Source organism: Pan troglodytes, chromosome 13 (assembly GCF_028858775.2).
Source record: "Pan troglodytes isolate AG18354 chromosome 13, NHGRI_mPanTro3-v2.0_pri, whole genome shotgun sequence".
NCBI lineage: Eukaryota > Metazoa > Chordata > Mammalia > Primates > Hominidae > Pan > Pan troglodytes.
The window spans coordinates 142,785,215-142,810,499 of record NC_072411.2 but is presented as its reverse complement, the minus strand read 5'-3'; the positions used below and the strand labels follow the sequence as shown (position 1 = coordinate 142,810,499).

The following is a 25,285-nucleotide window of genomic DNA, read 5'->3' as shown; positions in this document are numbered from 1 at the left end:
GGTTCATGGTCTCGCTGGCTTCAGGAGTGAAGCTGCAGACCTTCGCGGTGAGTGTTACAGCTCTTAAGGCGGTGCGTCTGGAGTTGTTTGTTCCTCCGGTCCGGAGTTGTTCGTTCCTCCCAGTGGGTTTGTGGTCTCGCTGGCCTCAGGAGTGAAGCTGCAGACCTTTGCAGTGAGTGTTACAGCTCATAAACGCAGTGGGGACCCAAAGAGTGAGCAGCAGAAAGATTTATTGCAAAGAGCGACAGAACAAAGCTTTCACAGTGTGGAAGGGGACCCCAGTGGGTTGCCGCTGGCTGCCTCAGGCAGCCTGCGTTTATTCCCTTATCCGACCCCACCCACATCCTGCTGATTGGTCCATTTTACAGAGAGCTGATTGGTCCATTTTGACAAAGTGCTGATTGGTGCGTTTACAATCCCTGAGCAAGACACAGAGTGCTGATTGGTGCATTTACAATTCTATAGCTAGATATAAAAGTTCTCCAAGTCCCCACCAGATTAGCTAGATACAGAGTACTGATTGGTGCATCCACAAACCCCAAGCTAGACACAGAGTGCTGATTGGTGCATTTACAAACCTTGAGCTAGACACAGAGTGCTCACTGGTGCATTTACAATCCTTTAGCTAGACACAAAAGTTCTCCAAGACCCCACTAGATTCAGGAGCTCAGCTGGCTTTGCCTAGTGGATCGCACGCCAGGGCCACTGGGGCAGGTGCCCGTCAGTGCCTCACTGCATGCCCACACTCCTCCGCCCTTGGGTGGTGGATGGGACTGGGGAGCTGTGGAGCAGGGGGCGGCGCCTGTCTGGGAGGCTCGGGCGGTGCAGGAGGTGGGGGCGCTCCGGCATGGCACGCTGCAGGTCCCGAGCCCTGCCCCGTGGGGAGGCAGCTGAGTCCCCGCGAGAATTCGAGTGCAGCGCTGGCGGGCTGGCAGTGCTGAGGGACCTGGCGCACCCTCCACAGCTTCTGGCCCAGTTGCTAAGCCCCTCATTGCCCGGGGCAAGTGGCACCGGCTGGTGGCTCTGAGTGTGGGCCCCCCGAGCCCACGCCCACCCAGAACTCACGCTGGCCCGTGAGCGCCACCCGCAGCCCCATTTCCCGCCTGCGCCTCTCCCTCCACACCTCCCTGCAAGCAGAGGGAGCCGGCTCCGGCCTCGGCCAGCCCCAGAGAGGGGCCCCCACGGCGCAGTGGCAGGCTGAAAGGCCCCTTAAGTGCGGCGGGAGCGGACGCGGAGGCAGAGGAGGCGCCAAGAGCGAGCGAGGGCTGCTAGCACGTTGTCACCTCTCACCATTGTTAAAAGAAAAACTTAAGCCAAATTAAATTTAAAGGAGTTTAATTGAGCAATGAACGATTCATGAATCAGGCAGCCCCCAGAATCACAGCAGATTCAGAGAGACTCCAGCGCAGCCACGTGGTGGAAGAAAATGTATGGACAGCAAAAGGAAGGTGAAATACAGAAAAGAGAAGCGAGGTACAGAAGCAGCTGGATTGGTTGCAGCTCAGTGTTTGCCTTATTTGAACATGGTTTGAACAGTGGCTACATTTGATTGGCCAAAACTCAGCGATTGGCGCAGGTGTGGGCTATGACCAGTTTACACCTCCACTTGTTGTGGTTCACAGCGTGCAGAAAAACCTTTAGGCCAAACTGAAATATGTAAGGAGGCAGCTTTAGGCTACACTTGATTTAACACCATTATAGACATACACACTTCGTTGTTTTTGTACATGTCAACATGAAGCACAGGTCTCCGTGTCGCTTGGGAAGATACTTGGGAGTGGGACTGTGGGGTCATGTGGTGACTGCTTAACCAAGTGGTTGTTGTCACCCTAAAGGAAGAGACTGAGGCAAAATTTAATGTGAGTAGAGTTTTGAGGACTGCAAGGTTTGAGGACTGCAGCCATAGAGAGATACATTCAAGTTGCCCTGAATAGATGCTCCAATTAGCAGCAGTTACAAGTGAGGTTTTAAAGGAAAAAAGAAGGGGAAATTCTTAAGTTATTTACCAAGAATTTACATTAAAATTACAGGAGCTATTGACTGGATATTGTTTTTTGTATTGGAAATCCTACAAACATGAAGACAATAGGCGAGGGTCACATTATGGAACTTGTGATAACATTTTGGGTAACTTATCAGCAAATCTGGAAACTATAGGTAAAGAAAGGAAAAACAAAAGGCCTTGAAACAATTACCCTGGGCCTGGCTGCAGGTGAGGGTGGGGGCCTGACTGAAGTCTCTTGCTGGTCTCTCTGGGCCTCATCACTTTAGCCGACCTCACATTCCTCAGGCTGCTGTGAGATACAGTTTTTCTTGCTGTGCTGTTTTTTTCTTTTCTTTTTCTTCTTTTTTTTCTTTTTCGTTGAAAGTGAATATTTGGATGGGTACGGTGGCTCACGACTGTGATCCCAGCACTTTGGGAGGCTGAAGCAAGAGGATTGCTTGAGCTCAGGAGTTTGAAACTAGCCTGGGCAACATAGTGAGACCCTCTCTCTATTTATTTTAAAAAGAAAAATAATTTTAAAAAATCAAAATGAATATTTAGCATGAGAAAAAATTACAATAAGTTATACATTTAAGAAAGTGGCTGCATTCAATAAATATTATAGAATCCAGGGAAAAAGCATAGTCTTTTTATTAACTGCCTGATCCACCTCTATAAGACTTCTTGTATATTTTTTGACTGTCTAATCTTTAGCTGCCTCTTCATATGTAATATTTTCTTGTAGAGAAGAGAAAGGCAATGCAATACATCTTATGTTACTGCTCAATTGTTTTTTGTTTGTTTTTAGAGACAGGGTCTTGCTCTGTTGCTTCAAGGGTTTGAATCTCTGAATTCTTATTACCACCTGGTCTTGTCACTGTTACTTTAGTTTTTGCCTCTCTAGTAGTCATGCAGTGGCATTGCATTGTGGCCTGAAATGGCCTTTCCCTAAGTGAGTGGCGCTGCTGTGCCCCTTTTCATGTTTCTGTGCCCTCCGTTTTTCCTCTGGCTAGTCTTGCCAGGGAGGTGTCAATTTTATTCATTTTCCCCAAAGAAACAGCCTTCAGCTCAGTTGAGCATGCCATTTGATTCTATTTTCTTATCCAGTTCATCGATTTTTTCCAAAAGAAAAAAAAAGAATTTGCTTTTCTTTTCTCACTTATTGATATTCTAGTTTTCTTCTTACCTGATGTACATATTTAATGATATATATTCTTTCTAAGCATGGCTCTGTAATCCAAAATTTGGTTATATTATTTTGATTCAGTTCAAAATATGTTCTCATTTCTGTTGTGATTTCCTCTGGACCCATGGTTTATCTTATAGGAGTATTGCTTAGTGTTCAGGCTCTAGATAGTTTTTTGTTATTGATTTTCTGCATTCTTGTGTGCCTTGTATGGTTGCAGTTCTTTGAAACTTAGAGACTTGCTTTATGACCCAGACTTTGGCCAACTTTTTAAATGTTTTTGTATTTATGAAAAGAATATGCATTTTGCAGTTAGTGAGCATAGTCTTTATATGTGCTTGGGTCACTTTTACTATTTGTGTTAGACTTTACTATTTAGGGGGGTGTGGTGGGGGTGGGGGCAGGGTCTTGCTCTGTCACCCAGGCTGGAGTGCAGTGGCGTGATCACAGCTGAGGACTAAACTCTGATTTTTTAAAAATCTTGCCCAAATTCCTACCTAAGGGGTCTAGGGAGTCATGTCCTACAAACCACAAATTCTTACCAGATGGGTTTTGTTTGACCCTATATATCATGACTTACTTTCAATCTGACTCTGGTATAACATTATGTGACAAGAAAAGAATATTTATCCTCAAAATACATTTCCTTGTCATACCTTGAAATTGCCCTGCAAAGTCTCTTGTGGGAAAAATCCACGTTCTATAGAGAATCCCCTTTCCCCTTTGTTTTCCTTCCTTTCTTTCCAATGCAGGAGATAATCAGCTAAGAGCCAGGCACGCTTTTAGGTCCCATAAGAAACATTTTACAACCTGCTCTCTCTCTGCACAATAAAACTTGGTTCTTTATCTTAACCTGAACATTCCTTTCCATTGATCCCAAGTAAACTGGGTTCAGATAAACTCAACCAATTGTCAACCAGAAAATATTTAAATTTACCTGCAGCCTGAAAGCCCCCACTTTGATTTGTTCCACCTTTCTGAACTAAACCAATGTATTTCCTAAATGTATTTGTTTGATGTCTCATGCCTCCCTAAAACATATAAAACCAAGCTGTACCCCAACCACCTTGGGCACATGTTCTGAGGACCTCCTGAGGGCTGTGTCATGGGCTATGGTCACTCACATTTGGCTCAGAATAAATCTCTTAAAACATTTCACACAGTTTGACTTTTTTCATCGACACAGCTTACTGCAGCCTTGACCTCCCAGGCTCAAGCAATCCTTTGCCTCAGCCTCCTGAGTAGCTGGGACCGTAGGCATGCACCATCACACCCTGATAATTTTATTTTTGTAGAGATGGGGTCTTGCTATGTTGCCCTGGTTGGTTTTGAACTCCTGGGCTCAAGTGATCCTCACACCTCAGCCTCCGAAAGTGCTGGGATTATTGGTGTGAGCCACCATGCCCCATCTTGTCTAAATCCAATATGCTTTTTTTGACTGCTCATTCCATTGATGACTGAGAAAGGTATGTTAGAATCTCTCACTGTGATTGTGGATTTATTATTCTTATAATTCTGTCAAATTTTGCTTTATTTATTTTGAGACCATATTGTTAGAAGAGTCAAACTTTTGAATTAGTATATCTCCCTGTAGGTTGAATCTATTATTATGATGAAGTGATCATCTTTGACACAGGGTCTTGCTGTGTTGCCCAGGCTGGGGTGCAGTGGTGCGACCACGGCTCGCTGCAGCATTGACCTCCTTGGATCAGGTGATCCTCCCACCTCAGCCTCCCTAGGAGCTGGGACCACAGGCATGCATCACCATGCTGGGTTAATTCTTTTATGTTTTGTAGAGTTCTCACTATGTTGCCCAGGCTGGTCTCAAACTCCCGGGCTCAAGTGTTCCTCCTGCCTCAGCCTCCCAAAGGTTTAGGATTGCAGGCATGAGCCACTAAAAAAATCTCTTGTCATGCTTTATGACCCAAAGTCTAATTTGTAGATATTAACAAGGCTACGTTAGCTTTCTGGGATTACAGGAGTCAAGTCCTGCCTTCTAGGCGAGGATGCATGTCAAGAGCCCCAGTGGATGCCCGAAACTGTGGATAAGCTCCAGTGGATGCCTGAAACTGTGGATAGCATCAAGCCTTATATATACTAGGTTTAAGTGACGAGTGGGTGGACAGTGTGTGGAGTATGGAGAAGCTGGATAAAGGCACAATTCACATCTCAGGCAGGACTAGGCAGGATGCTGTGAGATTTCATCTCAATACGCAGAATGGCATGTAATTTAAAACTTATGAATTGTTCATTTCTGGAATTGTCCATTTAGTATTTTTGGAGTATGGTTGACCATGAGTAACTGAAACTGTGGAAAGCAAAACTGCAGATACGGAAGGACTCCAGTATTTTTCCTGTGATGCGTCTTTCTCTGTAACTTTACTTTCAACCTTTCTGTTTCATTATGTTTTAGATATTTCTTCATTTTACATTTTTTTGTATTTTTTTCATGACGCATCACTTTACCTAAAAAAAGTGTGTGTGTGTGTGTGTGTGTGTTTATTGAAATCCAGCCCAATAATTGTCACTGGTCATTTAGACCCGCATTGTCCAACGTGGTGGCCACTAGCCATGCATGTCTCCTGAGCACTTGAAATGTGGCTGGGCCAAGTTCAGGGGTGCTGTGAATGTGAACCACACACCAGATCTTGAAGAATTATTAAGAAAAAAGAATGTAAGATACATCAACAATTTTGAATATTAAATATATGTTGAAATGATATTTTAGAAAGATTGAGTTAAATAAAAATATTTTTAAAAAATAATTCTACCAGCTTCCATTTACTTACTGTAAAAATTTTAAATTATATACTTAGCTCATGATTTTTCTTTTGTACAACTCTGATTTTAGACCATGTATATCTCATAGTAATATACTTGTTTTACGTCTGCTATCTTATTATGCAGTTTTTCTTTGTTCCACCTGTTATACATTTCTTCTCTTTTTTCTCATCTTCATTTGGGTGGATATGGTATTTTAAAAAACAATCTTGTTTTCACATTATCAGTTTCAAAGTTATACACTCTTTTTCTATTATTTTAGCAACACCCTAAAAATTACAGCATGCATTCTTGATACACTGATTCTAGTATTTATAGATACGTTTAATTTTCCAGGAAAATTTATGAAACTTAGACTATTTTTTAACTCCATTTATCCCTTTTTGAATTCTATGCTGCTACTGGGATCCATTAAAAATATATAAGGGGCCCAGATGTGGGGGCCCATGCCTGTAATCCTAATACTTTGGAAGGCCAAGGCAGGAGGATCACTTGAGGCCAGGGGTTCAAGACCAGCCTGAGCAATAGTGAGACCTCATCTCTACAAAATAAAAATAAGAAAAATTAGTTGGGCATGATGGCGTGCACCTGTAGTCCTAGCTACTCAGGAGTCTGAGGTGGGAGGCTCGCTTGAGCCCAGGAATTTGAGGACATATATAGGGGGGATTGGAGGAAACTTTGGGTGGTGATGGATATTTCTGTGGCCTTCATGGTGGTGATGGATTCATGGCTGTAAACTTACTCCTAAACTCATCAAGTGTATACATGTATGTGCAGCTTTTTACATGTTAGTCATACCCCTAATAAGAGTGGCTTTATATCTATGTCTATCTATCTAGTCTCTCTGAGAACTTATTATAGTCAGCATTTTTAGACTTACCCAGGTATTGTCACCTTCTCTGCCCTTACTCCTTCTTGTGTTTCTGGTCTTTTATCAAGGGTCACTCTCCCTGAATTTAATTAATTACTTTTTTTGTACAATTGCCTTCCCCAAAGTGTCACTTTCTTTCTGCCTGAAGAATACCCTTAGAATTTGAATGTGTATTTGAAGATGGTATTCTGTCAGTTTTTGCTTGTCTGAGAATCAATTGTTTTTGCCTCAGTTCTTGAAGAATATCCCCACAGGACAGAGTTCTAGGTTGACAGTTATTTTCTTGAGCACAGTGAAGATTCTACTCCATCGTTTCCTGGCTTCCATCTTTGCTGTTGAGAAGTCAGCTGTCAGCCTATTGCTCTTTTGAATATATTCTGTCTCTTCTTTGGCTGCTTTGAGGTTTTGTCTTTCTTTGGTTTTCTACAGTTTCAATGTGATGTTTCCATTTGTGGATCTGGAAAATTCTCAACTGTTATTTCTTCAGATATTGCCTGTGCCTCATTCTCTCTCCTCTCTCTCTGGTACTCGAATTGCAGGTATGTTAGACCTACTCACAATACCCTCTATGTCTCATTTCTGTGTCTTCCATTTTTATATATTGAACATGCTATTCTTCCACTAAAATTATTTTCTTAGTATTTTTTCCATTTTTTAGTCAGTTTTATTGAGATAAAATTTGCATGCAACATGATTTACTGATTTTAAGTAACCAACTCAGTGAATTTTGAGCAAATGCATAGTCATTTCGCTACCACCTTGATCATGATTTAGAATATTTCTATCATCCCCCAGAATTTTTTCCAGCTCCTTTATAGTAAACCCCTACCTCCACCCTCTAGCCATTGACAACTACTAATCTGCTTTTTGTCATTGTTGTTTCCCTGCTTCTATAATTTTATATACATACAATTTTACTGGGTGTAGTATTTTATGTTTGATTTCTTTTGCTTACGGCATGATTCTTTTGAGACTCATACATGTTTTACATATTTCAGTCAATTTAAAAAAATTATGGGGTAGTATTCCATTGCATGGATATAACACAAAATTTTTATTGGTTCACCAATAAATGCATATTTGGCTTCTTCCAAATTTTTGGTTTCTATGAATAAAGCTGCCCAGAACGGTTGATTGGAAGTGGACATATATCTTTGTTTTCACTTGGATAAATACCCAAGAGTGGGGTTGCTGGTCAAAACAGTAAGTGTATGGTACATTTTATAAGAAATGGCCAAACTGTTGTTCAAAGCGACTGTGCCGTTTTGCATTTAGTCATCAAGATACGAAAGTTCCACTTGTTTCACATCCTTGTCGACACTTGGTATTGCCAGTCTTTTTATTTTAGCCATTCTCATGGGTGTATGTGGTATGTTATTATGGTTTGAATTTTTAGTGCTCCAGTGACTAATGATGTTGGACATTTTTTCATATTCTTATTTGTTATCTACATATCTTCTATGGTGAAGTGTTTATTTGTTTTACTGATTATTAATTGGGTTATTTATGTTCTTATGGACTTACAGAGTTCTTTATATATATTCTGATACTTATAAATATTTTATCCCAGTAGTGGCTTACCTTTTCACTTTTCTTAACAATGACTTTTTTTTTTTTTACTTTATTTTATTATTCTATTTATGTATTTATTGAGACAGGGTCTCACTCTGTTGCCCAGGCTGGAGTGCAGTGGTGTGATCATAGCTCACTGCAGCCTTGAACTTCTGGTCTCAAGCGAGCCTTCCAACTCAGCCTCTGAGTAGCTGGGCTTACAGGTGTGCGTCATCACACCAGCACAATTTGTAAATTTTTTTGTGGAGATTGGGTCTCCTGACACCCTTCAATGGCGATCAGAGTGTTAGTTTCTCTTTTTGGATTCTTTATGAATGTATAGATTTTAATCTATTTGATGTGTTTCAGTCCACTGAAGTTATTAGGCTTTTGGATGCCCAAATTGTCCCATCCTCGGCCAGGGATGGCCTCTTTAGCTTTTGAGATTCTGACATATCTCCAGCAGGTGTTCCAGTGTTGATAGTTTTCTTTTTTTTATCCTGGCATGTGCCTGTAGACATGAATATGCATAGCTTTCTTGCTTTCTGCTGTGGCAAGAAGTTCCAGGCTCCTTAGTACATTTTCTGCTCTGAACCTGCAATCAGTTGTTTATCTATTGAGTGGGACATGGTACTTGGAGACCATAATTTGGGTGCTCATTACTACCACATTGGCTAGTTATTTCTAGACTTTTTCAGTAGAACGATCCAGAAAAGACTCTTTTTAATGAAAAAATGCATTTTCATACTGATATTTCCAATTCCAGTTTAGGAGTCCAGGCTTTTACCTTACAGCTGTGGTAGTGCATTTCTTTTCTCTTAGATTTAAAAATCTTGGTTTCTAATCATTGACAAAAGTTCTTGTTTGCTTTTTCTCATAACATATGTACGGTGGCGTCACAATAACAAAAACCAGACAGAGCTATTGCTACCATGATGATGACTAGAAACAGTGCAAGGCTTCCCTGCTACTCTCTGTCCCCAGGGCTCATCCCACAGCAGGGTGCACTCATCCCCATGCTTGGGGGCTCGTGGAATGATTCCTCTCTGGATAATCCACCGCTGAGATGTAGAGCTGCATCCACTGGCTTTATTTTGCTTTCTTGGGATTCTATTTTTCATGTCTTTCTTCCATTTTGCTTTTTAATCATGCAAAAAAAATTACATTGTTCCAAAGCGAAATCTAGAAAACAAGGTCTGGACAGAGGAGTGTGGCTTGGAGCCCTTTCTCCTCCATCTTGGTTCCTCCCTTGCCACCTGTGCCCTTTTCATAGCTTGGGGCTCATCTTTGCATTCGCAAAGCAGGAGCAGTGTGCACACACGCTCCGTTCCTGTGGGCGGTGGGAGGTGCCCTCTGGGCCGTGACCGCGCTGCCATGTTCTCCTCCTTGAGGCCGACTTGCCTCTTCATGCAGCTGCTGAGGAAGAACTGAGGATGTGGGCATTTCCCTGTCTTTGTTGTGCCATGCTGAGCTGTGGTGAATAGTCTTGCACAGGAATCTTTCTGCACTTTTGCTGGTGATCTTTGGTCAGCCTTCCTAGAAGTGGTATTGTTTGGTCAAAAAGTAAATTTATATCAAAATCAGGCTTTCTAAGGCCTGCGTTATCTTGCATCCTGTGGACACACTCTCCTTTATTTAACCTTGGGGTTACTATTATTATTATCTGCTCTTAGATATATTGCTATGGTGAACAAGTTTGTGACTGTGTCTGTGACGACACTCACAATCGTCTGTCGTGATTTCCTTATGATGGGTCCCAGAAGCAGAACCACGGGGTCCTGGTCATAGCGCCCTTGACCTCAACATTAATCATGGGGGCTGTTTTCTCGCTGCTGCCTCCTTGCCCATGGCCCCCCTTTTCTTGCTCTACCCCCAAGTTTTTCCTGGCGCATCTGATCCAGTGACTTACGCCTCCTCAGGGGCTCTCTGAGGCTCCTGGGGTGAATGTGCAGCCCCCTTGCTCTGCCCATGAGGCCCTCCAGACCTGCCCGGTACCTGCCTATGGCCCAACCTCACCTGTCACTTCTCTCCACCTCCACCCCACTGAGCCACCCCAAAGGCTCTTCTGGAAACAGTGCCACTGCCCAACTCCCTTGCAGAGCAAAGCCAGTCCGAGCACGCTTCCCTTCATTTCATTTTCTGCCTCCTTGTGCTGCAAGCTGCAAGCTGCTTGTGGGCAGGGGCCTCATGAAGCCACACATCCCCAAGCACCCAGCCTGGGCTTGCAGCTGGAGATGCTCAGGCGGGTGTGTAGCATGGGTGGTGTATTAGGCCATTCTCACGTTGCCGCAAAGAAATACCTGAGGCTGGGTAATTTATAAAGAAAAGAGGTGTAATTGGCTCATGGTTCTGCAGGTTGTACAGGAAGCATGGCTGGGACAGCCTCAAGAAGCTTCCGGTCATGTTGGAAGGTGAACGGGGAGCAGGCACATCATGTGGTGGGAGCAGGAGCAAGTGGGGGAGGAGGTGCCACATGTTTTTAAACAAGCAGATCTCGCGAGAATGCCCTATCAGGAGGGCAGCACCAAGGGCATGGTGCTAAACCGCTCATGAAGGATACACCCCTATGATCCAGTCACCTCCCACCAGGCCCCACTGCAACACTGGGAGTACAATTTGACGTGGGATTTGGGTGGGTTGGGATTTGAGTGGGGACACAGATCCAAACCACATCAGGTGGAGACCTCTGAGATGGGAGTATTCCTATTTCATGGATGAGCATGCGGGCCCCAGGGAGGGAAGCGTCCCTGCCACCCACTGTTGCAGGCCTCAGTGCCTTTTCCTGTGCTGTCTCCTCTGCCCACCGTGCCCTCCAGGCATCCTTCAATGCCATCTCAGGAAGATGCACCTCCCCTGGGCAGCAGGCCCCTGACTGTGCTCCCTGCCCTGGGCACCTGGCAGTGGCCGCTCACTGGTTGTTTTGTGAGGCCCTCCTGGGTGCTTTCTTCCTCTCTTGCACTGTGGCCTCCACTGCCTACATGCAAAGGCCTGGGAGCTGCTGGGTTCCTGGAAGCAAGGATTGGCTCCCCTTCTTCCTCTGTCCCCCTCTTTCTCCTTCCCTTCGCTCCTCCCCTCCTCCCTTTGGCCTCCTCTCCTGCTCTTCCCTCCTTCCTCCTCCTCCTCTTCCTTTCCTCTATCTCCTCCTCCTTCTCCTGTCCCTTGTTGGGTCATACCTGACCTGCTGCCTGCATACGTCCTCCCCACCCACTGCTGCCCCAGCCTGTTGGGGTGTTTGGGCTGGGTTCCCTAATTGAACCCAGACCTGGCACCTCTGACACGCTTTCACCATGAGACTTCCATCATGTCCTCACCTCAGAGGCCACTGAGACCTCCCTGGCTGCCCCCTTGCCCCTCCATGCACTCTCTGGAGTGCCCTCCTTCCTGTTCCTCGGGAGAGCTGGTCCGCCTCGGTCCCTGGGCAGCACAGCCTAAGCCTCCAGAGATGTTTACTGGGTGAATGCATGCATTTCTTGGGAAAGTTTTCTTTTTTGGGATTTCTTTTGACGTTACAAACATGATCACATGTGCAGCTGGGTCGCGTCATCTCTCCTCGGCCTATTGCGCTTCCTTGGCAGGGGCTGTACAAAGCGGACCAGCGGTTTGGGCCAGGCGTCGAGACCTACCCCGATGGCAGCCAGGACGTGGGGCTGTGGTTCCGAGAGCAGCTCATCAAGCTGTGCACCCAGATTCCCAGTGGCTTCTCCCTCCTCAGATACCCTGAGTTCTCCAGCTTCATCACCCACAGCCCTGCCAGGATCAGCCTCTCAGAAGAGGAGAAAACGGAGTGGGGACTGCAGGAGGGACAGGACCCCTTTTTCTATGACTATAAGCGGTTTCTTCTGAATGACAACCTAACGCTGCCTCCAGAAATGTACGTCTACTCGACCAACAGTGACCACCTGCCCATGACAAGCTCTTTCCGCAAAGAGCTGGACACCCGCATCTTCCTCAATGAAATTCCTCCGTTCGTTGAGGATGGAGAACCGTGGTTCATAATCAATGAGACCCCTTTGTTGGTCAAAATCCAGAAGCAAACTTACAAGTTCAGGTGACTAGTCTGCTACTGCTCCTCCCCTAGGGCCCTGCACTGTGCAGGCTGCCCTAGGCAGGTTCCTGAGGTCCCCGGCCAGCTGCCACTGACAGTGCTCCCTCAGAGTGACCTAAACACACTCCTCCCATTAAGTGACTGATGTGGGCGATAATGAAGGGAGGGAAAGCCCCTGCTGACTCGAGCTGGGAGGCAGGCCGGGTCCTGGGGCCCTGGACGTCTGTGCAGGGGAATGAGGGTCTCAGGATCCCACCTGCCCACTCTTGGGGACAGGAGTGATCAGAAGGTGGTTTGGTGAACATGCAGCCAGGGGAGTCCCGAGGCTGGTGTGGAACCTGGTGGGGGGATGTGGCTGGGGAGAATCTCCTGAGCCCGTGGAGCTAATGGTGAGTCCTGGCCCTGGGCCCTGTGCGTTTCCCCTTGTGCAGGCCATAGCTAGTGCCCTGCCCCCACCATTGCATCAGCGCCTAGGTGTTCTATGGGCCAAGTCTCCTCTCGGTTGACATGGAGAGCAGGGTTTGTTGTTACTGTTATATGGTGGTAAGGGATCTGCATGAGAGCCAAGGGTGGGAGCACAGGGCAGTAGTGGTGTTGGGGCCCAGGCAGGCCTTTGACTTGTCCAAGGATGGTGTCAAAAGATGCTCTGCTCTGTTGGTCTTCCAAAAACCCTCCTACCCTACCCAGAGCTCCAGAAAAGTCAGCCACTACCTAAGGAGAAGTGTTTAATTTTTTTTGGGGGGGGGGGTGGGGGCAGGCACAGAGTCTCACTCTGTCACCGAGGCTGGAGTGCCGTGGCGCGATCTTGGCTCACTGCAACCTCCGCCTCCTGGGTTCAAGCAGTTCTTTGCCTCAGCCTCCCGAGTAGCTGGGATTACAGGTGCCTGCCACCACGCCCAGCTAATTTTTGTATTTTTAGTAGAGACGGGGTTTCACCATATTGGCCAGGCTGGTCTTGAACTCCTGACCTCATGATCCACCCGCCTCAGCCTCCCAAAGTTTTGGGATTATAGGCGTGAGCCACCGTGCCCGGTTGAAGTGTTTAATTTTTAACAGTTAAAATATTCAAGAACACTTTAATTCCTTTCCTAAATATTGACCTCAGATGTCACTAAACTGTTTCAGAATGCATATTTTCTGAGAATAAGTGGCTGCTTTTTCATTCATCAATCCATCCACCCACCCAAGCACCCACCCACCTACCATCCATTCATCCATCAGTACACCCATGCAACATCCATTCTTTCAGGCATCTGTTCATCTACCCACACACCTACCCATTCATCCACCCACCCACCCATCCATTCATCCATCAATTCATGCATGCAGTATCCATTCATCCAGCCATCCATTCATCTACCCACCCACCTGCCCATTCATACACCCACCCACCCATCCAGTCATCCATCAATCCACCCATGCAACATCCATTCATCTAGCCAGACATTCATCTACCCACCCACCTACCCATTCACCTACCCACCCATCCATTCATCAGTCTACTCATGCACCATTCATCCACCCACCCATCCATTCATCCATCAATCCACCCATGTAACATTCATTCATCCAACCAACCATCCATTCATCTACCCACCTACCTACCCATTCATCCACTCACCCGCCCATCCAGTCATCCATCAATCCACCCATGCCACATCCATTCATCCAGCCATCCATTCATCTATCCACCTACCTACCCATTCACCCACCCACCCATCCATTCATCCATCAACCTACTCATGCAACATTCATCCACCCACCCATCCATTCATCCAGCCATCCACCCACACACCTACCCATTCATCTACCCATCCAGCCATCCATTCATCCATCAATTCATGCATGCAATATCCATTCATGCAGCCATCCATTCATCTACCTACCCACCTACCCATTTGTTCACCCACCCACCCGTCCAGTCATCCATCAATCCACCCACTTAACATCCATTTATCCAGCCATCCACTCATCCACCCACCCACCTACCCATTAATTCACCCACTCACCCACCTTTCCATCCATTCATCCATCAGTATACTCATGCAACATTGATCCACCCACCCACCCCTTCATCCATCAGTCCACCCATGGAACATCCATTCATCCAGCCATCCATTCATCTACCCATCTACCTACTCATTCATCTACCTACCCACCCACCCATCCACTCATCCATCAGTCCACCCATGCAACATCCATTCATCCAACCATCCATTCATCTACCCACCTACCTACCCAGTCATCCACTCACCTACCCATCTATCCATCCATCAATCTATTCATGCATCTTTCATCCACCCACCCACCCATCCATTCATTCATCAATCCACCAATGCGGCACCCATTCATCCACCCACCCACTTATCCATCTATTCATCTACCCACCCACTTATCCATCTATTCATCCACCCACCCATCCATCCATCTTCCCACCCACTCATCCATTCATCCACCCACCCATCCATTCATCCATCAATTCACTCATGCAACATACATCCACCTACCCAACCATCCATCTATCCATCATGCAGAACAGACATCAACTGGGCTTGTAATTGTTGAAGACTGTTAGGTACAGAAGCATCTATAATGCACAGGTTCTTGATTGTGAAAAGGGGTTGTGTACACACCAGGAGGCATCAGTGTTGTGTGGTGAGTAAGCCATGAGATAATGCATGTTGTCTACTCAGACAAAAATGGATGAGCAGAGGGTGGAATGTGGGTGTTGGTGCTGAGACTGGAACCACATGTATGTTGGTCTCCTTCCTACCCAGGGCCTTTGCTGTTACAGCCCATTTCTTAGCAAACACCCAGATGAATCAGAGATGCATGGATGTACTCGCAGCCAGCACATTCCTGCCGGGACAGACATATAGCCCGAGCATCTTGACCTCCAGGTGGCATGTCTGCACCACCGTGTGCAACCTAGTGGATCGTGAGCAGCTGGGGGTGCAGCTGCCAGCATTCAGGGTGCCTGAGGAGTGAACAGTGGGGGGCTGAGCCACAAGAAGGAGAGGCATTGGAGGGAGGTGGTCCAGCTGGACCCTTTCTCGTGGGAGGTGCAGAACCTGGTCTAGGACCACTGAAACTTGTTGTGTTGCCAGGAACAAGCCAGCTCACACCAGCTGGAACATGGGCGCCATCCTGGAGGGGAAGCGCAGCGGCTTTGCACCCTGCGGGCCCAAAGAGCAGCTTTCCATGGAGATGATCCTAAAGGCTGAGGAAGGGAACCACGAATGGATTTGTAGGATCCTGAAGGACAACTTTGCTAGTGCTGACGTGGCGGACGCAAAGGGCTACACTGTGCTTGCTGCGGCTGCTGTAAGCCCCACACCCTCCCAGCTGGTGCCCGCAGGAGCTTAGCTGTGAGGGTCACACATGTGGGTGGCCCTCTGTGGCCCCCTCTGCAGGAGCAGAGCTGAGGTACATGGGGACACTGATTGTCCACACCTCCACCTCGCCGTTCAGCAGAAACCCACTCAGCTGAGTGTGACACTCGTGGTCCAGTGCAGAAGGGTTTGGGGCAGAGTGCCTGTTCCATTCCTCTGTCCCACACTTGTCCCTTTGCCAAGCTCCCGAATGAGCACTGGTTCCTGCCCTGCCATGGGGTGGCCTCATGAGGGCATCAGGACACCCGGTGACCCTTCCCACCCCTGAGGGCCAGGCGCATCATCCTGAGTCCTGCCTCATCTCCCTCCAGACTCACTGCCACAACGACATTGTCAACCTTCTCCTGGACTGTGGGGCCGACGTGAACAAGTGCTCAGATGAGGGTCTCACGGCACTCAGCATGTGTTTCCTCCTCCACTACCCCGCCCAGTCCTTCAAGCCCAATGTTGCTGAACGGACCATACCTGAGCCCCAGGTAAGCCCCCCGGTGGCCACTGCACCACCAACTGTCTCCTGTTGTCTTCTCTGTCTCTGTAAATGTCCACCAAGCCTCCTCCCTCCTGTGTGGACCAGGCTTGTACAGGGTGAGTTATAAGGCAGGGAGTGGGCAAGAGAGACAGAGCCTGGGCATCCCCTAAGGGACCCTGAGCAGATGCCAAGGGATGTGTGTTCTTTACTCATCTCCTGCATAGCAGCCTGGGGCCCCGAGACCTGCCCTGCCAGCACTGTGCAGGAAAGGGGTGCTGTGGAGGGAGAGTGGGCATCCATGACAACGCCCCCAAGGTGGGGCTGAGAATCTGCATGCCTAACAGTTTCCTGGCAGTACTGATGTTATTGAAACACCGGGGGTTCGGTCTCAGTCCTGCTGCTCACCACACAGAAAGCCAATCACTGAGATGCCAAGTATTGCCAAGGAAGAAGGCTTTAATTGGGTGCTGCAGCTGAGGAGCTGGAAGCTCAGTCTCAAGTCCATCTCCCTGACTGACTAACACTGGGAGTTTATGTAGCAGGAAAGAAATGTAACAATGTGTAAGAAAACAGGAACTAGGACAAGGCAAGGAGGCATCTGGTGTGGTGATCTTGTGGGTTTCAGTTGTCTGGTGCTTCCTGAAGGTCCTTTCCTGAGGAAGGAACTCAGATAAAACAAATACAGTTTTCAAGCTTTAACAGAAGAGTTGATTTCTATGTTTATCCAAAAACAACTGTCTGTGGGACTCTTGGGCTGGTTTCACTGACGCCACTGGTCCAGGGACCACACTTTGGGAACCATGGCTCAAAACACAAACAGATCCAGGGCAGTGCCATGTGACAGAAATAAAACGTGTAATTAAAATTTGGGAGGTAGCCACATGAAAAAGTAAAACAGGTGGAATTAATTTTAATAATATATTTAATTTAGCCTAATGTATTAAAAATCCTATCATTTTGGTGTGTGATCAATATAAGCAGCATCATTAAGGCATTTGCCTTCGTTTTCCAACCTCTCCTTCACTTCTAAGCACCTGGGTGTGGACAGGCCACGTTTTGTGAGCTTAGCAGCCATGTATAGGGCCATGCAGCCTGAGGTGTGGCCTGGTCAGGTGCAGGCTTCTGTGCGATGCCTTCACAGGGGTGTTCTTTTCTCTTTGAGGGTTTGGGGAAAGCTGCCCTGGTCTTTTCAGCCTAGGTGCTTTGAAGACAGCTCTAGGCCACGGGCATTGGTCCTTGCTGAAGAAGGTCCTAGAATGAGGTTATCACTCCAATTTCTTCTAATGACACTTTTTTGGTTCTTTCCAAAGGAACCTCCAAAATTCCCAGTTGTTCCAATCCTTTCATCATCATTTATGGACACAAACCTGGAGTCTCTGTACTATGAGGTGAACGTGCCTTCCCAGGGTAGCTATGAGCTGAGGCCACCGCCAGCACCACTGCCACTGCCACACGTCTCAGGCAGCCAGGAGGGCGGCCACTTCCAGGACACCGGGCAGTGTGGGGAGTCCGTGGACCACAGGAGCAGCTCTCTGAAGGGGGACTCCCCGTTGGTGAAGGGCAGCCTTGGCCATGTGGAAAGTGGGCTCGAGGACGTGTTGGGAAACACAGACCGGGGCAGTCTGTGCAGTGCTGAGACGAACTTTGAGTCCAACGTGTGTGTGCGCAACTTCTCCATCGAGCTCTCGCAGGCCATGCTGGAGAGAAGCGCCCAGTCCCACAGCTTGCTGAAGATGGCCTCGCCCTCACCGTGCACCAGCAGCTTCGACAAAGGGACCATGCGGAGGATGGCGCTGTCCATGATCGAGTAGGTCCTGGCACCAGCTGGTGGGGGTGGAGGGCCACCATCAGGGCTGAATCCTATGCTCAGCGGACCCACGTCTCTTCCCTGTGCCAGCGGGAGGCATTGTGTCTGGAGATGCGTGTCTGAATGTGTGAGCATCCCTGTGTCGGTGGCTCCACGCCATGGCCAAGCCTGTGGGGGTGCCACGGTGACGGGCTCTTTTCAGTGCCACCCCAGCCCTGTGGGGGTGCCATGGTGACGGGCTGTTTTCAGTGCCACGCCAGCCCTGTGGGGGTGCCACGGTGACGGGCTGTTTTCAGTACCACCCCAGCCCTGTGGGGGTGCCACGGTGACGGGCTGTTTTCAGTACCACCCCAGCCCTGTGGGGGTGCCACGGTGATGGGCTGTTTTCAGTACCACGCCAGCCCTGTGGGGGTGCCACGGTGACGGGCTGTTTTCAGTACCACGCCAGCCCTGTGGGGGTGCCACGGTGACGGGCTGTTTTCAGTGCCACGCCAGCCCTGTGGGGGTGCCACGGTGACGGGCTGTTTTCAGTGGCACCCCAGCCCTGTGGGGGTGCCACGGTGACGGGCTGTTTTCAGTGCCACGCCAGCCCTGTGGGGGTGCCACGGTGACGGGCTGTTTTCAGTACCACCCCAGCCCTGCTCTGGCCTTTGGCACTGGCCTGAAGTGTCTCTGTGGGAGCCTCAGCAGGGGCCACTGTCAGGGGTCCTATCCTAGCCATGGTGCACGTGAGTGACACCTGCCCGGGCAGCTCTCACACCCCTGCTGCCCACCCTGTCTATACCAGTGTGTCTCAAAATGTGGTCCATGCACCCCCAGGGGTCCAAGACCCTTTCAGGGAGTCTGTGGGGTCAAAATGATTCTCTTGATAACCCTGAGACTCTGTTAGCCTTCTCCTTGTGTTGATGTTGGTGGATGGTATGAAGACAGGGCCGTGCAGACCGCCAGCCCCCAGCGTGCAGGGCAGCAGTGCCCGGCCTGCTTGGGGGCATGGTATTCCTTCACCACGGTGTGCACTTGCGGGGATGCCTGTCTCACTGAAGAATGCCTTTGACAAAGCAGAAAAGCAATGACAAATTGCATTAAATCTTGCTCCTTGTGTACACACCCCTCGAATATTCTGGGTCAGAAAACATGGGAAGGACACTGATGTGTGTCTGCCACAGACCAAGGCACACCACTTCCCCGCAAGAAGCGCTTCCCCCAGGGCTGGAGTAGCAACAGAATGCGGCATCTTCCCAACCTCCTGCCCCATTTTTGATTGGAAGAATGACCACTGGCATGTGGCTGTTCATTCTCCTGAACACAGCCTGCCACTTTAAGGAAAAAATATGACACTATTTGTTGCTGGTGAAATTTACGTTTTCAAGTGAATAGCAGAATTCTGGACACTTGCCGCCACCACCAAGACCTTCATAGCTTCCCTTAACTTTGAGACGTGGGTGTTCAGAGGTTTTTCACGTGAGATGGCGTTAGCAGCGCAGTTTTGTGATACTGCCTGAAGACATGCCGACAGTGCCCAGATCTCTTCTATTGGTGAGCCAGCTTTTCCCACACGGCCAAGTTCTGATGTTGAACCATCGCCAGGTGGGTGAAGATCCATTGACAGTGAGAGGTGGGCCCGTGGGCTTCAGTGCAGCCAGGCGCAGAAGGCTGGTTCATGAGTGTCCAGCTCCGCCAGGTAGCTAGCTCACCACCCCCAGCCTGGGTTCATGTAGTTCAAATAGGAAGACCACGATGTTCAGAAAGGCTGCTCAAATACTCCTTCGTCCAGCCGCGTACCTGGGGGAGGCTGAATCTCCACTCACTTCCACCAAGGCTGCGCAGAGCAGATAGGGGAATCCAGCGAAGGTGGAAAACAGTGCCATCCTTCTCCCCAACTGGTTTTGTTTTGTAAAATAACTTTTTGTGACAGTGTTACTTATTAGTAACATGCAGTGGGTTTGTTATGGTTAACAAGTTGGTGAGCATTATTGAGAGGTGAAGCCAGCTGAGCTTCTGGGTTGGGTGGGGACTTGGAGAACTTTTGTGTCTAGCTAAAGGATTGAAAATGCACCAATCAGCGCTCTGTGTCTAGCTAAAGGATTGTAAATGCACCAATCAGCACTCTGTAAAATTGACCAATCAGTGTTCTGTAAAATGGACCAATCAGCGTTCTGTAAAATGGACCAATCAGTGGTCTGTAAAATGGACCAGTCAGCAGGATGTGGGCGGGGCCAAAAAAGGGAATAAAAGCTGGCCACCGCCAGGCCCCCCCCCCCCCCCCCCACCAGCCTGCAGCGACAACCTGCTTAGTTCCCTTTCCCTGCTGTGGAAGCTTTGTTCTTTCGGTCTTCGCAATAAATCTTGCTGCTGCTCACTTTTTGGTCCGCATCACCTTTAAGAGATGTTAACACTTGCCAGTGAAGGTCCACAGCTTCATTCTTGAAGTCAGTGAGACCATGAACTCACCCGAAGGAAGAAATTCCAGACACACCATGTTTAAGAGCTGTAAAGGGGGGCCAGGCACAGTGGCTCACTCCTGTAATCCCAGCACTTTGGGAGGCCGAGGCAGGTGGATCACGAGGTCAGGAGATGGAGACCATCCTGGCTAACACAGTGAAACCCCCTCTCTACTAAAAATACAAAAAAATTAGCCAGGCGTGGTGGCGGGTGCCTGTAGTCTCGGCTACTTGGGAGGCTGAGGCAGGAGAATAACTTGAACCTGGGAGGCGGAGCTTGCAGTGAGTGGCATCGCGCCACTGCACTCCAGCCTGGGCGACAGGGCGAGACTGTCTCAAAAAAAAAAAAAAAAAAAGCTGTAACACCGCGAGTTCCGCGACTTCATTCTTGAAGTCAGTGAGACCAACAACCCACCAGAAAGGCATAGATCCTGGACACGTTTTGACAGTTTTTGAGCTTTACATGGTAGCGGCAGACAAGGAGAGCCAGCACCCACGTCAACGCAGCTCCCTGGGCTTCCGAGTGGTCAGGGTCTGGAGACGGGTCTGGAGACTGGGCTGGGGGCTGCTGCTCAAGTGCTCAAGGACGATCTAGTTCCCACGGCTCCGATTCTGTGCCTACTGCAGGGCCAGTGGGCTTGGCTCAATCCTACACCTGCCCTGCCCTCATGGTCACTCCCGCTGCCATCTGGGCCCCCTACCCCCAAGTCCCCTCCTCCCTTGAGCTTCTCCCTCAGCCCTGCGTGGCTGCACAACCCCCACCCACCTGGTCCCAGCCTCTCTTGAGGCCCAAGTTTTCTCTGGAGGCACAGTTTACTCCTGACCTGGCCAGCCTTTTCAGTGACCCCTCAGAGGTGTGTGTGCGCCTGTGTGTTTGTGTCTTTGTGGTGTGAGTGGTGTGTGTGGTGTGTGTGTGGTTTGTGTGGTTGTGTGCTGTATGTGTAGTGTGGTTTGTGTGCTGTGGTGTGTGGTGTGCTGTGTGCGTACTGTGTGGTGTGCGCTGTGCTATGGTGTGTGCGCTCTGGTGTGGCTTGTGTGTGGGGTTGTGTGCTGTGTGTACTGTGTGGTGTGCTGTGGGTGTGGTTGTGAGTGTGCTGTGTGGTGTGCTGTGTGTGCCATGTGTGTGTGCGCTCTGGTGTGGCTTGTGTGTAGTTGTGTGCTGTGTGGTGTGTCTGCGTGTGTGGGTGTGTGCTGTGTGTGTGATTGTGTAGTTGCGGCACACACATACTCCCTACGCGCCCCTCGCCAGCCTCCTCGCTGGCATGGCCCCGTTCTGGGCGCAGTGCAGGTGCCTGCCCTCCAGGGGCCCACGGGCGCACCGTCTTTTTCAGGCGGAGGAAGCGCTGGCGGACCATCAAGCTGCTGCTGCGCCGGGGCGCGGACCCCAACCTGTGCCGCGTGCCCATGCAGGTCCTGTTCCTTGCTGTGAAGGCCGGGGACGTGGATGGGGTGAGGCTGCTGCTGGAGCACGGGGCGAGGACCGACATCTGCTTTCCGCCGCAGGTAGGAGCCGCGGCGGGCGGGCGCCGGGACGAGCGCAGCAGACTCCCGGGCACTGGCCGGGCAGCTCCTCGCTCCACCTGGGCGCGGAAGAGAGGGGTGGGCTCTTGCAGGCGACCACCTGGGCTGTGAGTGATGACGGCGCGCCGCAGGGGGGGTCCCACAGCCCGCTCTTTCACCCATGTCCCCAGACAGGATTTGGACACCGAGCTGGTTTTTAGAGTACTTCACGATCCGTGTGATTTTTTTCCCAGTGTTGAAGCAAACTAAGGGGAAGCGCATCCTGAAGGCCCTTGGAAAGGGGAGACATATTCAGGAGGCGGCGGGTCTCCTTCCAACCCACGCTCAGCATCACAAGGACGCAGGCAGGGGAGGCAAAGGGGTTTGGTGCTGAGGTTTTATCTTTAGCTCAACAGATCCAGCCGGCAAAATATGTAGCTGAGAAAAAATCTTCGAAGGGGAATCTGATTTTACATTTTTTTTCTTAAGAAGTGCCTTTCCCAGCGGACGGCTTCTTCCCTCTCTGAGGCCACACCCACCCGTGAGCAAGCGGCTTCACAGGGCATTTTGCTCTGGAATAAATTAGCCTGCTAGTTCTTCGAAGAAAGTTTAGTGTTTCTGCTGAGTTTCACTGGGGACTCAGGGCTTTATGGGCTTAGCTCGTTCAAACAACTCTCCTTTTCCCACCTGTCCCCCTGGGCAGTGTGTACCCCCGTGCTTGGCCCCAGATTCCTGCAGCCCTTCCCACAGCACAGCTGCTGGAAGGGCTTCCTTCCCGAATTTCCACTGCTCTGGAATGGAATCGGTCGCTGCCCATGACTGCTCCTCCTCCTCAGAGGCGTCTGGGGTGAGGCCAGGCTTCTCTCGCAGCTCCGTCAGTCCATGAGGGCCTCGTTAGGTTGCACAGGGGATGGGGCGAGATGGAAGTATGACAGCAAGCGTGGGCTCACTGCGGCGTTTCCTGTTCACTTTAACGTGACGTTATCTGTTGTATTTCATCCCTTTGCCTGAACCCTTGTTGTCATTCTTTCTCTTTGTATTTTGAAGGACCCTACAATCATTTCTCTAATTTAACATCTAGACCAACCCCATCACAATTTTCCGTTCAGTGCATCCACCCATCCACACTCAAGAAACCACTGCTGTCCACAGTGGCTGTGAAGATTCCAGACGGATGACGAACTGGCACCAGGGCCACCTTTGGCTGCCCCCAGAACAGGGGGCCCATTATGCAGACCCATGATGGGCTTCTGTCCACTTGGCTGTGAAATTTATTTGTAGATTTTGTTTTTCGTCTCTGGTTGTGTAAACACTCGTCCATCGTTTCAGCGCTTTACCTTCTTCACAGCGTGTTGATGGGGTGAGAGCTGATGGCTCTCTCTGGGCACCAGCCTTGCCAGTTGTCACTCAGGCGGCATTGAGTGTTTGAGGGCAGGCGGGTCTCACTGTCCAGGCCCCTTAGTGCACAGCCTTTCAGCTTGGGAATTAAACTTTTCTTCCAAGTGTAAGATTACACAGAAAACAGAATTTTTGGTTTAAGACTCAGGATAATTTAATAACTTTTTAGGTTTACTGATTGAACTCCGTCTTTGAAACTGATTAAGGTCACAACCTTTAAACTGGGCACGGACATCCTTCACTGTGTCACTTGTTTATTCACCTGTTCATAGCTGATCAGGAATGTATTATTTACACATTTATCTTTCAAATAGAAAGTTTTTAAAAATTGAAATATTTGAGTGGGTTCAGAAATGAACATGTCACCAAAACTCCAGGGGTTCAGTCTAGATCCTGCTGCTTACTGCACAGAAAGCCAATCAGTGAGATGACAGGTACTGCCAGGGAAGAAGGCTTTAATTGGGTGCTGCACCAGGGAGAGCAGGAGATCGTTCTCAAACCCTGTCCTCAACCGACTAAAATTGGGGGTTTCATAGCAGGGAAGAAATGTAACCATGTGTGGGAAAGCAGGAATTAGGAGGGCTAAGAAAAAAGAGTTGGTCAGCAAGAAGCTGGTGGTCCCAGAGGCAGGCATGATGGGTGAGGGGTCTAGGGTCTCACTGTCCAGATGCTGTGATCTAGTGAGTCTCTGTTCCTTGATAGTATTTAGGAGGACTGCTGGTTGGTTTCCTGAGGAAGGAGCTCAGATAAGACAAATATAACGTTCTCAAGTTTTAAAGAATGGAAGGGTCAATTTCTATGTTTATTTAAAAGAAACCATAGACATCAGTTCTATGGGACAATTGGGCCCGTTTCAACACCCTTCCCCCCCATTCGTCAATTCCTCAATCATGAGGAATCAGGCCATGCATCCGTCTCGCTGCTTCATGCTGAGGAGGGGCGTCGTGGGCAGCTGCACACCATGGGTGTCCCTGTGGCCGGCCACCCAAGAATCAAAGGTTAATCTGATACTAGAGTTTTTTTCTAAAATGCAATCTTTCTTTCCAATCCCCCACTTCCACCAAAGGCAAATCACAGCAAGAACCACCTACTTGCAAAATAAGCTTCAGTGGCCTGATTACCCACACAAAGTGCAGAAAGAATTATTGTCCTTTTTTTTCTTTTGAGGCAGGGTCCCACTCTGTCACCTAGGCTGCAGTGCAGTGGCATAATCATGGCTCACTGCAGCCTCCACCTTCCAGGCACAAGTGATCCTCCTACTTCAGCCTCCAGAGTAGCTGGACTACAGGCATGCACCACCAGGCCTGGCTAATTTTTAAATTTTTTTGTAAAGACAGGGTCTTACTATGTTGCCCAGGTTGGTCTCAAACTCCTGGACTCAAGCAGTCCTCCCGCCTTGGCCTCCTGAAGTGCTAGGGTTACAGGTATGAGCCACTGTGCCCGGCCAAGAGTCATTGTCCATACAGGCTCTCCTAAGTTGGCTTTGCGGGAATATTTCACAAGGAATCTCAGACTCTACCTCAAAGACCTCTCAGGCCAAGCCAAGGATCCATCTGTGCCTTCAGATCCCTGCATGAATTGGGAGAACCAGTCTTCTCAAGGTCCCAAAACAACTTGAGGTTCCTGGGCCTGACAGAAAGTGACACGGTCCACTTACCACATGCCCGGAAGTGTGCAAAGGAATTGCATAGACAAGGTATGAGGCCAGTTATTCTAAGAGGTTCTCATTGACTCTATAAAGTCAATCTCAATTTCTCAAAGCAATCTGCTTATTCTGAAAATGTGCCATTCCAGTCAAAGCCCTGGGAGAATAACCAGTTCTTCCAACTTTGTCCCATTATAAAAAACAGATTCCTAATA

At 48.9% G+C, this 25,285-nt stretch overlaps 1 protein-coding gene across 50 annotated transcripts in view; it reads left to right on the top strand.

The window, feature by feature from the left end:
* Nucleotides 1-25,285, top strand: part of ANKMY1 (ankyrin repeat and MYND domain containing 1) — a 95,545-nt gene that overhangs the window by 21,616 nt on the left and 48,644 nt on the right. For 20 of the 50 annotated variants that reach the window (XM_063790979.1, XM_063790973.1, XM_054679652.2 and 17 more), the window contains 5 exons: nt 11,949-12,421; nt 15,526-15,742; nt 16,122-16,286; nt 17,590-18,086; nt 21,859-22,030. In XM_063790979.1, coding sequence (XP_063647049.1) covers nt 11,949-12,421; nt 15,526-15,742; nt 16,122-16,286; nt 17,590-18,086; nt 21,859-22,030 — 1,524 coding nt within the window. Of the gene's footprint in view, nt 1-11,948; nt 12,808-15,525; nt 15,743-16,121; nt 16,287-17,589; nt 18,087-21,858; nt 22,031-25,285 lie in introns of all 50 variants that reach the window. The other 30 variants (XR_010149970.1, XR_010149971.1, XM_054679665.2 and 27 more) reach the window with 5 other exon arrangements.